Consider the following 17,052-nt stretch of genomic DNA (forward strand, 5'->3'; position numbering starts at 1 on the left):
GGGAGAAGAGAGGAGGGAGGATAGGTGAAGATGCCATCCCTGTTGCAGAAGGTACTTTGCGCAGGTGAATGCTTTCAAGGAGAAAGGACCAATACTCCCGTGGGTGAGCCCGTTTGTTGGAGATGAATTTCGAGCGACAATCGAAAGGTGTTGTGTGCCTTCACACAGACCGAGGGTGGTTAAAGACAACTGCAAGATGAGCTCCAACTTGTATGCATATTTGACTGTTTAGTTACTATGAGGCCTCTTTTGTTTTCTTTAATAATTGTTTAGTTAAGTTAAATCCTTAAATATACTTTCTTCATAACCATATACAGTGTACAGTCTGTCATTTTTTGCCGACGGCGATAGCGGGGGTGGGGAGTGGGGGTGAAGTAAATTACACGGTAGTCACACAAACCGGGATTTGGGTGGGTGAGACAACCAACCTCACGTGGTTGGTGGGACCAAAGTCGTATATAGGGAAAAGCGGTTTCCTAGCAGCGGAGTCCAGTGACTTTTAACGAAGGCTAACGAGCTGCTTTTCCAGAGTACAATGGAATTTTATTCTGGGGGCCATTGTCCCAAATTGAATTCCTTGAACGCTGTGTAACTGCCCTAAGAATTGATTAAGTGGATTTGTGTTTAAACCTGTGTTAATCAATTCTCCAGGAAAGTGATTGAGATACGTGGTTACCGATGCCGCAGGGATTAAGCGTCGGTACAATTCAAAAACATTGCCTGTAACTAATGCTTGTTTTCTGAGTGGGGTGGATATCCGCAGGCCAGATAAATTGTTGAATTATTAGGAAGATTTTCGGTCATGAAACGGAATTTGACCGAACCGCGGCCAAAAAGGTGGTTTTGGTTCAGACCACAATTGTCACAGTCCTTTTCTTCAGCCCAGCTACCACACCAGTTCATACCCTAACACACAGCTACTACATGACCAAACCTCAGGCATTGACCATCTCTCAAACCGGGCGGCACAAGGACTTGAACCATATAACCTAAAATAGCTCTGTCTGGCAACTTAGTTTACTTTATCAGCACGGATAAACTATCTGTTCTAACTCCACACACGAAACCCTTTTAAACATTTAGTGTCCACAACTGAGCCTGCTGTTGGGAGTTTTCACTCAGTTAGGAAGGGAAGTCGAGATGGTAGGAAGCCATCCGAATAAATTATTTTAACTGGGTGCATGAATACATCCAGAGGCATTCAAGAAATTACTCTCCAAAGCCACTGTCGTTCAATATAATCCCTTAGTAGTTCTTTCCTTCCTGCCACAGCTTTTAACCCCATCTCTTAAAGCTTTTGCACCCATAACAGACCCATACTCAAAACTCCACAAAACCTTAAACTCTTCCCTCCTTCTTTTATTTAAATCCTGTCTACTGCCTTCATCAAACGGCGATCGGCCCCCAGGGCTCTCAATCGCGACTCAGGTTTCCATTTCCCAGAAACTTGGCAATTGCCTTCCTCCATACAACTTCTATCACCCAATACCACGTCCCGTTCACTATCTCCTTCTTGTCCATCGCTTCCTGCCATCTGTATTCCCTTTCCTGCCTGAGAGGAAGCTCCCGACAGCAGGCTCAGTCCAATCAGAAACAGGAGAAAATCTGCAGATGCTGAAAATCCAAGCAACATACACAAGATGCTGAAGGAACTCAGCAAGCCAGGCAGCATCTATTGAAAAGAATAGGCAGTAGATGTTTCAGGCCAAGAATTTTCACCAAGACTGGAAAAAAAAATGAGAAATCGGAGTAAGAATGTGGGGGGAGGGGAGGAAGAAATACAAGGTGATAGGTGAAAATGGGAGGGGTGAATAAAAGAACTGGGAAGCTGATTGGTGAAAAAGATGAAGGGCTGGAGAAGGGAGAATCTGATAGAAGAGAGTAGAAGACTATGGAAGAAAGGGAAGGAGGAGGAGGAGGAGCACCAGAGGGAGGTGATGGACAGGTAAGGAGATAAGGTGAGAGAGGGAAACAGCAATGGGGTATGGTGAGGGTGAGGGTGGGGGTTGGGGGGTTGGGGGGTTGGGTGTGCAGTACCAGAAGTTCAAGATATCGATGTACCTGCCATCAGGTTGGAGGCTACCCAGATGGAATATAAGGCGTTACTCCTCTAAACTAAGTGTGGCCTCATCGCGAGAGTAGAGGAAATCATGCACTGTGTCAGAGGAGGTGGGGTGGGAGAGATGAGATTTGTGGTGGGATCCCGTTGGAGATGGTGGAAGTTAAGAAGAATTCTGTGCTGGACGCAGAAGCTAGTGGGGTCGTAGATGAGGACAAGGGGAACCCTATCATTGGTGGGGTGGCGGGAGGATAAGGTGAGGGCAGACATCAATGGTGGAGGAAGGAAAGCCCCTTTCTTTAAAGAGGAGGACATCTCCTTAGTTCTGGAATGAAAAGCCTCTTCCTGAGTGCAGCTGTGGTGGAGATGGGGGAACTGAGAGAAGCAGCCTCTGTCCTTTGTTCCCACCGCAATCTGCCCCCGGAAATGGAACTGCCAGTGGAGCATTTTAACATTCGAGATTTTTACTTCTTTGCAAACTCCCTCTTCCGGCATAACTACAATAAATCCTTCATCTGTGTGAGTGCTTACTCAGCCACACACCAGTTATACTGAAGCGCCGGGGTATCTGATTCCACCCCTTACTCTGACGCCATTGTCAAAGGTTTTCCAGCTGTACCTCCAACGGAATCCCACCACAAAGCACATATCTCCCACTCTCACCTCCTCCGACACTTCATCTGTGAGCCTGTTGGATCATCTTCTTTATCCTGTGCTCCTGGTGTGGCCTACTGTATATTGGTGAGACCTGACGTAGGTTGGGAGACCGCTTTGCCCAGCACCTATGCCCCTTCAGCCGGAAAAAGCTGGATCTCCCAATAACCACCCATTTCAATTCTACTTCCCATTTCCATTCTGACATGTCTGCCATCAGGTTGGAGGCTACCCAGACGGAATATAAGGCGTTACTCCTCTAAACTCTGCTGCCGCAATGAGGCTACATTCAGGATGGAGGAGTAGCACGTTATATTCCATCTGGGTAGCGCCCAGCCTGATGGCATGAACATTGATTTCTCGGACTACCGATACTGCCCCCATCTCACTATTCCGCATTCCCATTTCCCTCTCTCACCTTATCTCCTTACCTATCCATCACCTCCCTCTGGTACTCCTCCTCCTTCCCTTCCTTCCATAGTCTTCTACTCTCATCTATCAGATTCTTCTTTCTCCAGCCCTTCATCTTTTTCACCCACTGACCTCCCAGTTCACCTACCATGTTGTATTTCTTCTTCCTCTCCTCCACCTTCTTTTCATCTTTGTTTCCTAGTCCTGATGAAGGGTCTTGAGCCAAAAGATTGACTGTCTACTCTTTTCCATAGATGCTGCCTGACCTGCTGACTTCCTCCAGGATTTTGTGTGCACTGTACTGCTTGATTTTTCAGCCTCTGCGGATTTCTCTTGTTTCTGATAGGACTGAGCCTGCCGTCCGGAGCTTTCTCTCAGGCAGAAGAAGGAATACAGATGGGAGGAAGTGATGGAGAAGAAGGAGACAGCGAACGGGAGGTAGTATTGGGTGATTGAGGTTGTATGAAGGAAGGCAATTGCCAGGTGGCCAATTTATGGCTGCCATGGCTTATCGTCCAGTGATGAAGGCAATAGAGAGGATTTAAATAAAAGAAGGAAAGAGGAGTTTAAGGTTTTGTGGAGTTTTGAATGTGGGTCTGTTGTGGGTGCAAAACCTTTAAGAGATGGGGCACTCTTCGTATTTTGTGAAGATAAGAAGCAACGTGGGAAACCTTTGGGGTTAAAAGCTGTGGGAGGAAGGAAAGTATTAGTAAGGAATTATATTGAATGATAGTGGTTTGGGGAGTAATTTCTTGAGTGTCTCTAGATGTATCCATGCGTCAAGTTAAAATAATTTAGTCGGATGGCTTCCTACTATCTCTACTTCCCTTCCTGCCTGAGTGAAAACTTCCAACAGCAGGCTCAGTTGTGGACACTAAATGTGTAAAAGGGTTTCATGGGTGGGGTTAGCACAGATAGTTTATCCATTTTGATAAGGAAAATAAGTTACCAGATAGAGCTAATTTAGGTTATCTGGTTCAAGTCCATTTGCTGCCCCATTTGAGAGGTGTTCAATATCATACGTTTGGTCATGTGACAGCTGTGTGTTAGGGTAAAATGTGGTGTGGTAGCTGTGGTGGAAAACATGATAATGGCAATTGTGGAGAAGGCATTAGGCTAAATTGTAGCAACTGTCGAGGAGAACTAGCTCTGCTTATGCAGGGTGTCTGTCCTGTATATAAGAAATCTGTGGAGGTGCGGCGTGTTTGGGTGGGAATGGGCATATCATATGCAGAGGCTCTGCAGAAAGTACAGAAGACAGTGTCAATAACTATCTAAAAATACAGACAGATTAAAGCTTGAGTGTAAAGTGTATGTTGTCCAAGTTGCATGCCATCTTGGACAATGTCTCTCATCCACTACATAATGTACTGGTTGGGCACAGGAGTACATTCAGCCAGAGACTCATTCCACCGAGATGCAACACAGAGCATCATAGGAAGTCAGTCCTGCCAGTGGCCATCAAACTTTACAATTCCTCCCTTGGAGGGTCAGACACCCTGAGCCAATAGGCTGATCCTGGACTTATTTCCTGGCATAATTTACATATTACTATTTAATGATTTATGGTTTTATTACTATTTAATTATTTATGGTGCAACTGTAATGAAAACCAATTTCCCCCAGGATCAATAAAGTATGATTATGACTATGACTATGATTGTAAAGGATTGTTTGATTGTTGATAAACTAAGGTTGTTACCTTCATGATAGATGTGGTAAATTATAGAGCACAACTTAAAAATAGGGCAGAAAAAGTAAAATTATATTAAAAACTGTAGAAAAGTTTCTAGAGATAAAAGACTTAATTCTCGAAGTTATTAATGATGCCTCACAGGGAGCAGTAAAGAATGTTCAGACTTCACAGGAAGGTTGCTGATGGGTTTTCTAATCCTACAATGGAATGCTAGAAGCTTATTAGCTAATGGTCGAGAGTTTAAGAAATTTATTGAAGAATTACCAAATAAACCTGATGTTGTATGCGTACAGGAAAACTGATTGAAATCTTGTCTAAGTTTCAAGATAGAAGATTATGTTGAGATAAGACATGATTGGAAATTGGACAATGGAGGAATAGCTACATTTGTGAAAAATGAGATAGCACACAGAGTTTTGGAGATTGGGGCTGTTTATGAGTCAATCGTGGTTGAAATTTGGGGAACGAATAGTAAAGCACAGATAATAAATTTTTATAACCCTTGTGAAAGGTTAACACTTGATATATTGGAAAGTGTGGGTGGAAATGGGAAATATAAGATTATATGTTGTGTGGATCTTAATGCTTATAGTACTCTGTGGCATTGTAGTGATACAAATGTGAATGGAATGGTGGTGGAAGACTTTCTGAGCGAAAATGTTTGGTGTGTTTGAATGATGGTAAGAGTACAGGGATAAATCTATTTAACAACACTGTGTCTGCTATAGATTTTACACTGGTATCAAATGATATACCAAGTGTGTGTAACAGTGGGGAGTAATAATTTCCCCATTACCTGTATAATGTGAATAGATGCATATCAGAGGAAAGGTTCTCATATCCCCAAATGGAATTTTAAAAAGGCAAATTGGGATGTATTTGATGATTGTTGTGAAAGTATACTTCCTGATCATTTGGCTTAGGAGGATATCAAGTTGAGTAATAATACCTTGTGCTCTGTACTCAACTCAATATCTAAGGAATCAATTCCCAGATTGTTGGGAGATAGAGACTGGCCTCCTTGAAGCCATTCATCTGCACAGAGCACCTTCTGCAACAGGGACGGCATGCTCAGCCATCTTCCCTCCCATCTTCTCCCAGCTCCTGCCAAAAAGACCTTGACCAACACCAGTGTCCATCACAAAAACCTCTCCGTCCAGCGTTCTCCCAATTACACCATCCTGATTGGCTAACACCACATTCCTACATTGAAGAACAAAGCCTCTGATCTCAGCTCAAACCCAAAAAGGCTGAATGCAGAACAGACTGCTCTTGCAGAATTGTTAAAATGAAATACTTACAGTACCGTGGTAAAAAGCTTAATCAGAGTGCTACAGTTATGTGCATTATATACATACATACAGTTAAATGCCAATAAACTGGACTTGACTTAATAAAGTTGGACATCCTATATTGGCAACATTAGTGGAGTGTTGGAAGCACTGTATTTGTAAATTTTTTTTGTTTCAGGTGGATGGGAAATGAATGGACACAAACCTTGGGTTGTTTAATGTTGATGATAATCCCAGTGTACCCCTTTCTGGTTTTCCCTTTTGCCTATGGTTGACTTGGGCCTTCAGGAAAAGATCAAGATGAGGCGTGATGTTTATCAGTGGCTGGAAGTTCAGTAATATCTGCAATGAGATACAATGGATTCCTCTGTATCTACACTGATGGTTCAAAAGGTCCAGTGTGTGGTCGTACAGGTGTTTCTGTTTCTGTTCCGTCGTTTCAGAAGAGTACTGAGAAAAGATTATCAGACAATGTATCAGTATTCACATCTGAGATGGTTGCTATCATTTTAGCCTTGGAATGGGTCGAAGACGTACACCCTGAATATGTAGTTTGGTGCTCTGATTCATTCTCTGTCTTGAACAGCTATTAAAATAGGTATTTCAAATTGTTATCCAGACATTCTTCTTGAGATTGGAGCACATCTGATCAGGCTGTAGGATCTCGGCTTGTGTATACATTTCATATGGTTTTCTGCCAATGTTGGGGTTTTTGGAAATGAGGTGGCAGACATTCTTCCCAAGCTAACATTTAAAATTAATGATATAAATGTAGAGACTCTTTTGCATAAGGGAGAGGTGAAAGTCCTAATTACAAAAATCTATTCTGTCACTGTTGGGATAAGGAAAAGAAAGGGAGACATTTATATAAAATTCAGAGGATGGTGGAAACTCAACTGCGAGACGGATATTAAGGGAGAGAAGAAGTTATACTCACACATTTATGTATTGGACATACTAGGTTGAATTATTCCCTGTTCAGAATTAATATGATATTGTACTGTGAAAGTATTTTCAGCAGTTCAAGGTGAAGTTCAACCTTCAGCAGTTGAGAATGGGAATAAATGCTGTCCCTGTCAGCAATGCCGAAGATCTCAGAAAACAAACAAGTGAAAAGGTGCAATGTCCATCGTGATGCAGTTGGGCAGCAGAGGAACAGGCTGCTTGGCTCAGCTCTCCCTTCAGCTTCCTGAGGAGGCTAAGGAGAGCCCATTGGGTTTGTCCCATTGAGGCAGGGAGAGGATGGTGGTGTACCAAGAGATGTGCAACATCTAGTCAAGAGGAAGGAAAAAGATGCTTATTTAAGACTTAGGAAGAATCAGACAAGGCTCTGGAGACTTATAAGTTAGCCAGGAAGAAACTGAAGAATGGAGTTAGGAGAGCTAGAAGTGGGTATGAGAAGGCCTTGGTGAGAAGTATTAAGGATAATCCCCAAAGCGATCTACACACATGAGGAATAGGAAGATGACAAGCGTAGGGATAGGACCTATTAGGGGTATTAGAGGAAACATGTACCTGTATTCGGAGCAGGTAGGGAAGGTCCTTAACCAATACTTTGCTTCAGTGTTTGCCAGTGAGAGACCTTGACAAATGTGAAGGCAGCATAAAACAGGCCAATGTCTGAGAAGAAGACGTTCCAGAACATTTCAAAAACATTAAGATAGATAAGTCCCCAGGACGAGATCAGATATTCCCCAGGATGCTACAGGAAGTGAGTGAAACGATTGCTATGGCTTTGGCAATGATCTTCGCATCCTCACTGGCCACAGCAGTAGTATCAGATGATTAGAGGATGACAAATATTACCCCTTGTTCATAAATCTTACTTGAGAAGGGGGCAAATTACTGGAGAGGATTCTTAGAGATAGGATGTATGAATATTTCGAGGCTGAATTGTTAGTGGTTGAAATGGCAGCGCAAAGCATAAATCTGTTCTAGAACTGTATGAAAGACTGCATTTAGATAACAACTTGTCATGCTTCTCATACAGTGAAATTATCTTGAAAGCAAGGTATCATTGGTAGATTGACAAGATATTAAAGTTCAAAGTAAATTTATTATCAAAGTACAAATATGTCACCATATACAACCCTGAGATTTATTTTCTTGGAGCATACTCAATAAATCTATAGAATTGTAACCAATACAGAATCAATGAAAAAAAAACACACCAACTTGGGTGTTCAATCAGTGGCAGAAGACAACAAGCTATAAATAATAATAAATAAATAAGCAATAAACACTTGTCGGCGTGTCTATATGGGAGTCTGTCTTTACTCCACTCTTCCTCCGCATTCCTCCACCATCTTCCATTCAACATGACAGCTCTGAACATCACTCCCACGGTCGACATTATCTGGATAGACCAAGAAGTGATATATCTCACTAATGTTGTGTCTCTTGCGTTTGCTTTTCTTCCTAAATGTGAGATTGGAACTATTGGGAGCCTGTGATTTGAGGATTAGAGATTATTCGGTTGTTTCAGCATTTCGTAGTCTCCAAGAGGATTCCGGGAGACAGGGGCAACATGTGCAAGCCTCATGGCAAGAAGGCTGTGAGGGGTCTGAGCCGATGTTCAACTGCATTTCACCAAATGAAGCTTCCATTTTTGCCGAATAAAGCAATGGGAGAGATTGAAACATCAGGCAAATGCAAAAGATGAGCATCGGCCACCTGCCCTTTGATCACTGGTGGGATTCCCCTGCTCCTGGAGAGGTGAGAGACTGCCCCTGCGCTCGGAGAATGTTACCCAGGTTTTCTGCGTTTGGATATGGACTTGGACTGCGGACTTTTTTCTTCAGTCTTAAAGTGTTTTATATTCTATGTTTTTTACCTGATATTTCTTGTTTTTCTTCTGTGCAGGGGCAAGGATGGGGGGGGGGCTTCGATGTGCTTATTCCATTTTTGTTTGTTCTTTGTGCTGGGGGGTGGAATTTGAGGGTTGATGATTGTTCTGCTATTGTTTTCTTTCTTAGTTTTATGGCTATTTGAAGAAAAAGAATTATTTCAGAGCTATTTACCTTGATAGTAAATGAACCTTTGAATATCGAGAACATGAGATGAAGAGTCCTTGAAAGTGGTTCCATAGGTTGTGGGAACATTTTAATGATGTGCAAGTGAAGGTGAGTGAAGTTATCCCCCTCTGATTAAAGAGCCTGATGATTAAGGGGTTGGAACCGTTCCTGAACCTGGCTGTGTGAGTCCTGAGGCTCATGTACCTTCTTCTTGATAGCAGCAGTGATAAAAGAACATTGCCTGGGTGGTGAAGGTCCCTGATAATCAATGCTGCTTTCCTGCGACAATGGTTCATATAGATGTGCTCAGTGATGGGCTGGGTTTACCAATGATGGACTGAGCCGTATCCACTACTTTTCATAAGATTTTCCATTCAAAGACATACTGGGCTGTCATGCAGCAAGCTACTGTACTCTCCACCACACATATTTGATCTTTTTCTGCAGGTAGGGCAGCTCCTGGAATTTCTAGCAAAAAAAAAGCGTACTGCTAGAGGAACTGAGTGGGTTCAGCAATATCTGTGGAGACAAAGAGCAAGACTATCCTGGTGAAAAGTCAACAATCTCGTTTCCTTCTCAGAAGCTGCCTGACACACTGAGTTCCTCCAGCTCTTTGCTTTTACTCCAGATCTCAAATCTGCCGAACTTTGTGTCTCTACCAAAGGAGGTGTTAAGAGCACCTTCCCTCTGATAGCCTGCAGTGACCCTGGGCAAGGTGTAGCGCCTGCTTACCTTCCACTCAGGGTCAGTGAAGTCATGGGAGCAAGTGGTGGATTGCTGTATGAGCAGCTGGTGCATATCAAGTCCTGGCTGTGCGATCACTGACACCAGGCAGACAATCGCTGAAGAGTATTGATAATGGTTGAGGTCACCCGTCTTGTAAAGACACGGCCCAGAAGAAGACAATGCCAAACCACTTCTGTAGAAAAATTTGTCATGAACCATCAAGGTCAAAGACCATGTTCGCCCACATCATACAACACAGCACATAACAAATGATGTGTCCCCAGAATTTATAATAAGGTCTATTTTGACTTTGTGGTTCTCATAAATTAACATGTCTTTCTGCAATAATTAACAAGTTGAACTTGATGCTCTGGGTCACCTCAATGATTCTGAAAAATTGTTAAGTAAGTCTGTTAATTGTGTTACTTTTTTAATTTCAGTTGTTGATAGGTATAATGTACTTAATATTTCAGTAATATTGTAAATATAGTTTGATTAAGTTTCTGGAGTTACCAAACATAACAGTGGTGGCAAGGTAGTTTTAAGACAAACCTGAGATGACTGTTTACCTGTCACAGCACAGCATGTTTTGGAACAGGAAAAAAGCTTTCAAGTTTAGTTATTTTTAAAGTGCAGCATATATTTCTTCGGTTGAGTTTAAAAAGCAGGAAATGGACAACTTTAACAAGAAACATGAATGCCCATGGATTCATAAACAATGAGTACTGGATAATAACAATAATAATAATAAACTAAAAGCAAAATAGCTAGCTAGATCAGAAAGATGCCTGTGGATGCATTCGATTGCACAACAGATAACATGTTGGTGTATTCTGAGAGAACTGAACAGTAGTTTAAAGCAAATGGAATAGCTGATGAAAACGTATACCAATTTTGCTGGGTCCATCAGGTCGAAGAGAATACAGTTTGCTCAAAAGTTTGACTGCTCCAACCAAACAAGCCAAATGAGCTTTGCTAATGTCAGGAATGGAGTGCAGCAATATTAAGAAACAAAATCATTCTTGATAACAGAACATGTTCGGTTTCATAAGCAGAATCAAAAGAAAGGGGTGTCCATTTCTGCTTAGTTCACTGAATTGAAGAAATTGTTGAAGCATTGTCAGTTCAGAGATGGGCTGTGTGATGCACTGAGAGATCATTTAGTTTGTGAAAACTTACGGGAAAGCATTCCAAAACCCCTCCTAACTAAAGCACAACTCACAATTGAAAGAGCAGTTGAAAGTGCTTTATTAACAGAAACATCAACCAGAGATGCAATTAAGTTGCAGTCAGGAATGAAAGTGAAGGTGAACAAAATTGCAACGTCAAAATAGAAATCTGCCTGGCTGAAAAGATTGTTTTTCACCATTCTGGCAAGGGCTCACATACAGCAGACCAAACAGGTTTAAATGTAAAACTTGCAGAAAATGCAACAAAGTAGGGCACGTACGAAGAGCATATTGGGCAGAAAGAAATAGATGGACTGCACAGGGAAGAAAAATAGATAAAAAATCAAGTTGCAGCTTCCAGAAGAGCACCAATCTGCATGTTGTTGATGAAAACTCTGATGAGAGTGAAACAGAACTGCCTAGCCTCAAGATTTACTGTGAATATGAACAAGAGACAAGCAATATGGCTTACACCAAAAGTGAATGGCAAATTAATTAAAGTGGAATTGGACACTGCCTTAGCTGTTTCAGACATTTCACAAAATGAGTTTGAACATCATTTCAAAGGCACTAAACTGAAGCCCTCAGATATTCAACAATGAAATTATACTGGAGAAAAGATAACTCCTGTGCGAATGACTTTTGCAACAGTGAAATACAATAACCAACAAGCCACATACGGCTTGTATGTAGTTAAAACAGGAGGGAAAGCATTGTGGGGGTGTGATTGGCTGAGGCAACTACATCTTGATTGGAGATCCATCCACCATTTGCATGCCATATCCCCTGCAATAGAGTCAATGCAAGTGAGTTAAAGAGACATACTGGATGGTGCCACAATAGTGTTGAAGAATGGCATTGGAAAACTCAAACATATTAAGTGTAGAATAGTGTTTAATGCAAATGCCACACCCAAGCTTTGTAAAGCCTGTCTAATTCCTTATACCATCCGTGACAAATTAGCCAGTGAACTAGATCACATGGAGGCTGAAGGAATTCTTTCCAAGTTCGAGTGGAGCCCATGGGCAAGGCCAGTAGACCCAGTAGCTAAGAAGAATACATCTGTCAGAATCAGCAGTGATTTTCAGTTCACTATCAACCCAGTACTGAAAGTAGATCAATACCCTTTTCAAGAATGGAGAATATCTTTTCAAACCTTTCGGGAGGAAAACACTTCAGCAAAATGGACATAGCTGAGGCCTGCTACAGGTGGACAAAGTGTCCAAAGTGTTTCTCACCATAAACACTTACAAAGGGTATTATCGCAAGAATAGATTTACTTTTGGAGTAGCATCTGCACCTGCAATCTGGCAGGTGATGCAAAGCCGCCCGGACGCTCAAAGCGACCTATTATTGTTACCAGGAAGGATGACAAGGAGCATCACCAAAACATCGACAATATTGGAAAGATTAGATGATTATGGGGTCAGAGCACAATGCGACATGTGTAAATTCTTTAAACCAAGCATCACTTACTGTGACCACACCATTGACACACAGAAATTATGCAAATAGATGAGAAAATAAAAGCAAAGGTGGATGCCCCAAGGCCAAAGGTCATTTCACAGTTGAGATCCTATTTAGGATTTGTCAATTACCATAACAGGTTCCTGCCAAACCTGGTCAATGTGCTCCGCCCCCTGAATTCATTACTACATATCAGGAAGAAATGGCAATGGACAAAGCAGAGGGTGGTGTCTCTCCAAAAGACAAAGAAAACGGTGATGTCAGACACTGTATTCTCACATTATGATCCACATTGTCCAGTGAAGCTTTCCTGTGACACCTTGCCTTATGGTGTAGGTGCGGTCACGTCACATGTTATGAGTGATGGAAGTCAATGTCCCATAGCCTTTGTATCACATTCCCTTACCACTGCAGAGAAAAATTACACACAGAATGACAGAGAGGCCTTGAGTCTGGTCTGTGGTTTAAAACATTTCATCCAGCACCTGTATGGGAGAGAGTTTATACTCATTACTGATCATCAACTACTGGTGTCCAGTTTCAATCCACAGAAGGGTGTTCCACTAACAGTAGCGGCATGAATGCAGAAAGGGGCTGTTTCTTGGAGGACACAATAACAAGATCAGATTCAAGAGAGCAATGCTGTGATTGTCCTGTTTACCCTTGGAAAAGAAAATATCTGAAAAATTAACAAAATCGGACACTCCTCTTGATGTATTCTCCCTAATACAATGAAAAGTCTCCCTGTTATGACAGAGATGATCCACAAAGGAAAAGCAGAAAAGACTACACACTGTCTCAGGTCTATATGGTAACCCAAAATGGCTGAAATGTGCAGCACAAATTCCATTCCCCCCATTTTTACCAGCAGCGGGATGCATTTGCCCTTGACTGGGGTTGCTTTATGTGGAGATTGAGAGCTGTTGTACCACCCAAGCCGAGAGCTAAAGTGTTGGCGAAGCTACATGCTGGTCATCCAGGCATGGTCAAAATGAAAGCGTTGGCTCGAAGCTTTGTCTGTTGGCCTGGGAGAGTTCGGCAGATTGATCAGCTTGCCATGCACTGTTCAGGGAAACCAACACATCCAGAAGATGCTGGAGCAGCTCCTCTCCATCCCTGGGAATGGTGTACATTGCCCCGGCAGTGTTACTCACCAGAATTCAAAGAAGACTTGCTTAATGGTATTGGTCTACAGCGTAAAAAAAGGTTGAAAACCCATGCTCCAGATGAAGCGATTTGACCCGAAACGTCGATTGTTCGAAGTTCAAAGTAAATTTTATTATCAGAATGCACACGTCACCACAAACAAACCTGAGATTTGTATTCCTGTGGGCATACTCAGCAAATCTACAGAATAGTAACTACAACTGTGCAAATGAAAATATAAATACATAGCAATAAATAACAAGAACATGAAATAACAAGATATAGAGTACTTAAAGTGAGATCATTGGTTGTGGGAACATCTCAATGGATGGGCAAGCGTGTATAGTTAACCCCACTGGTTCAAGAGCTGATGGTTGAGGGGTAATAACTGTTCCTGAAACTGGAGGTGTCAGTCCTGAGGATCCTGTACCTCCTTCAATAGATAATAGACAACAGGTGCAGGAGTAGGCCATTCAGCCCTTCGAGCCAGCACCACCATTCACTGTGATCATGGCTGATCATCCACAATCAGTACCCTTTTCCTGCCTTCTCCTCATATCCCTTCACTCCGCTATCTTTAAGAGCTCTATCTAACTCTTTTTTGAAAGAATCCAGAGAATTCGACTCCACTGCCTTCTGTGGCAGAGCATTCCACAGAACCACAACCCTCTGTGTGAAAAAGTTTTTCCTCAACTCCGTTCTAAATTGTCTACCCCTTATTCTTAAACTGTGGCCTCTGGTTCTGGACTCCCCCAACATCAAGAACATGTTTCCTGCCTCTAGCGTGTCCAATCCCTTAATAATCTTATATGTTTCAATCAGATCCCCTCTCATCCTTCTAAATTCCAGTGTATACAACCCCAGTTGCTCCAATATTTCAACATATGACAGTCCCTCCATCCCGGGAATTAACCTTGTGAACCTACGCTGCACTCCTTCAATAGCTAGAATGTCCTTCCTCAGATTTGGAGACCAATACTCCTGGTGTGGTCTCACCAGGGTTCTATACAACTGCAGAAGGGCTCCTATACTCAACTCCCATTGTTATGAAGGCCAACATGCCATTAGCTTTCTTCACTGCTTGCTGTACCTGTATGCTTACTTTCAGTGACTGATGAACAAGGACACCTAGATCTCGTCGTACTTCCCCTTTTCCTGACGACACCATTCAGACAGTAATCTGCCTTCCTATTCTTGCCACCAAAGTGGATAACCTCACACTTATCCACATTAAACTGCATCTGCCATGCATCTGCCCACTCATCCAACCTGTCCAAGTCACCCTGCATTCTCATAACATCCTCCTCACATTTCACACTGCCACCCAGCTTTGTGTCATCTGCAAATTTGCTAATGTTACTTTTAATCCCTTCATCTAAATCATTAATGTATAATGTAAATAGCTGCGGTCCCAGCACCGAGCCTTGTGGTACCCCACTAGTCAATGCCTGCCATTCTGAAAAGGACCCATTCATCCCTACTCTTTGTTTCCTGTCTGCCAACCAATTTTCTATCCATGTCAGTACCCTACCCCCAATACCATTTGGTCTAATTTTGCACACTAACCTCTTATGTGGGACCTTATCAAAGGCTTTCTGAAAATCCAGGTACACTACATCCACTGGCTTTCCCATGTCCATTTTCATTGTTACATTCTCAAAAAATTCCAGAAGATTAGTCAAGCACGATTTTCCCTTCGTAAATCCATGCTGACTCAGACCTATCCTGCCACTGCTATCCAAATATACCACTATTTCATCTTTTATAATTGATTCCAGCATCTTCCCCACCACTGATATCAGACTAACTGGTCTATAATTGCCTGTTTTCTCTCTCCCTCCTTTCTTAAAAAGTGGGATAACACATGTGTAAGGGGGTTTCATCTTTTATGTTACTGTGTAGGCTAATTAAAATGGCTTCTTTGTTATGTTATTCTTGGGAACGCTTCTTTGTTGTGTTAAACGCTGAGAAAGTTCTTGCGCTGGCTGTTTATTTTGGATTATCTACTGATAAGAGGACAAATGAACCAATTGGGTTAGTTGTTATGCCTGTAGGGTGTCTGTAAGAGACTGTATGCGTGGGGTTTTGGGGGGGGGGAGAAGGTGGGAGAGAGACAAAGGATGGACCAGGTACTATGAGTCTGCTAATGGGGTCGGACCCCGAGCAGCGCGTTCGGCGAGGAGAGGAGACGGAAACGGACTCGTGTGGAGCGTCTGGTCGACAACTGTTGTTCGTCCCAGGCGGCTGGTCGAGGTGGTCCGAGGGGTCGCAGAGTGAAGAAGAAGGGTCCTGAGCTCCAATTTTTGTGCACGAAGAGATTGACCTTTGATAAGTGTGGCGTCTTTGATTTTCCTTTTATATTTTATTCTCTATTAATTATATAGTTCCAGTAATATCTATAAACTGTAAATCATTTAATCGTATCCGGTGTATTGTCTGTTATTTGGGCGGGGTGGGGTACATCACACAGCATCCACACAAACTAATTACCCAGTTTGGTGGGGCCGAGGGCTGTTACCCTAGCCGACAGCGAGCCGAGCGACCATGAGGCTGGCCAGGGGGGCTACACACATAACAATAACTCTCCCTTCCTGATGGGATCGGTGAAAAAAAGAGCATGATCAGTGTGGTGGAGCTCCCTGATGAGGGGCAGAGACATGCAGGAATGACAAGACAAGTAATCTCTTTTTATTTGGAATATATCTGTCTTGGACTTCCCTCATTTTCGAAGAAACTCCAGCCATTGCTGCTCTGCTGTCCTTCCTGCTAGTGTTCCTTTCCAGTCAACTTTGGTCAGTTCCCCTCTCATGCCATTGTAATTTCCTTTATTCCACTTAAATACGGACACATTGGAATTTAGTTTCTCCTTCTCAAATTTCAAAGTGTGATCATGGTTCCTTAAGGCTTCCTTAACCTTAAGCTCTCTTATCACCTCTGGATCATTGCACAACACCCAATCCAGCACAGCCGGTCCCCCAGTGGGCTCAACAACAAGCTGTTGTAAAAAGACATCCCTCAGATATTCTAAATAATGGGAGCATAAAATGATAAGATATAGAGTTCTTAAAGTGAGATCATCTCAATGGATGGGCAAGTGAGTGCAGTCAACCCCGGTTCAAGAGCTTGATGGTTGAGGGGTAATAACTGTCCCTGAACCTGGTGGTGTGATCCCTGAGGCTCCTGTACCTCCTTCCTGATGGGCGCAGTGAGAAAAGAGCATGATCAGTGCGGTGGAGGTCCCTGATGAGGAACGCTGCCTTCCTACCCCAGCGTTTCACGTAGACGTCCACCAGGGGCAGAGACGTGCAGGAACGACAAGACAAGTAATCTCTTGCCTGTTGATTTTATCGTCGTTTGATAAGCGGAGCCAATCACAGTCAGCTTCATTGGCCCCGGCGACCAATGAGAGTGAGGCGAT

At 42.8% G+C, this 17,052-nt stretch overlaps 1 protein-coding gene across 1 annotated transcript in view; it reads right to left on the minus strand.

Annotated features, from left to right (window-relative positions):
* The window catches only part of LOC134343738 (AP-4 complex subunit beta-1-like), a 52,963-nt gene extending 35,942 nt beyond the window's left edge, over positions 1 to 17,021 (minus strand). The window contains exon 1 of the mRNA XM_063042483.1: positions 16,970 to 17,021. Within this exon, the coding sequence (XP_062898553.1) occupies positions 16,970 to 17,021 (52 nt within the window). The remainder of the gene's footprint in view (positions 1 to 16,969) is intronic.
* Between the last annotated feature and the right edge of the window lie 31 nt (positions 17,022 to 17,052).

Source organism: Mobula hypostoma, chromosome 3 (assembly GCF_963921235.1).
Source record: "Mobula hypostoma chromosome 3, sMobHyp1.1, whole genome shotgun sequence".
Classification (NCBI taxonomy): domain Eukaryota; kingdom Metazoa; phylum Chordata; class Chondrichthyes; order Myliobatiformes; family Myliobatidae; genus Mobula; species Mobula hypostoma.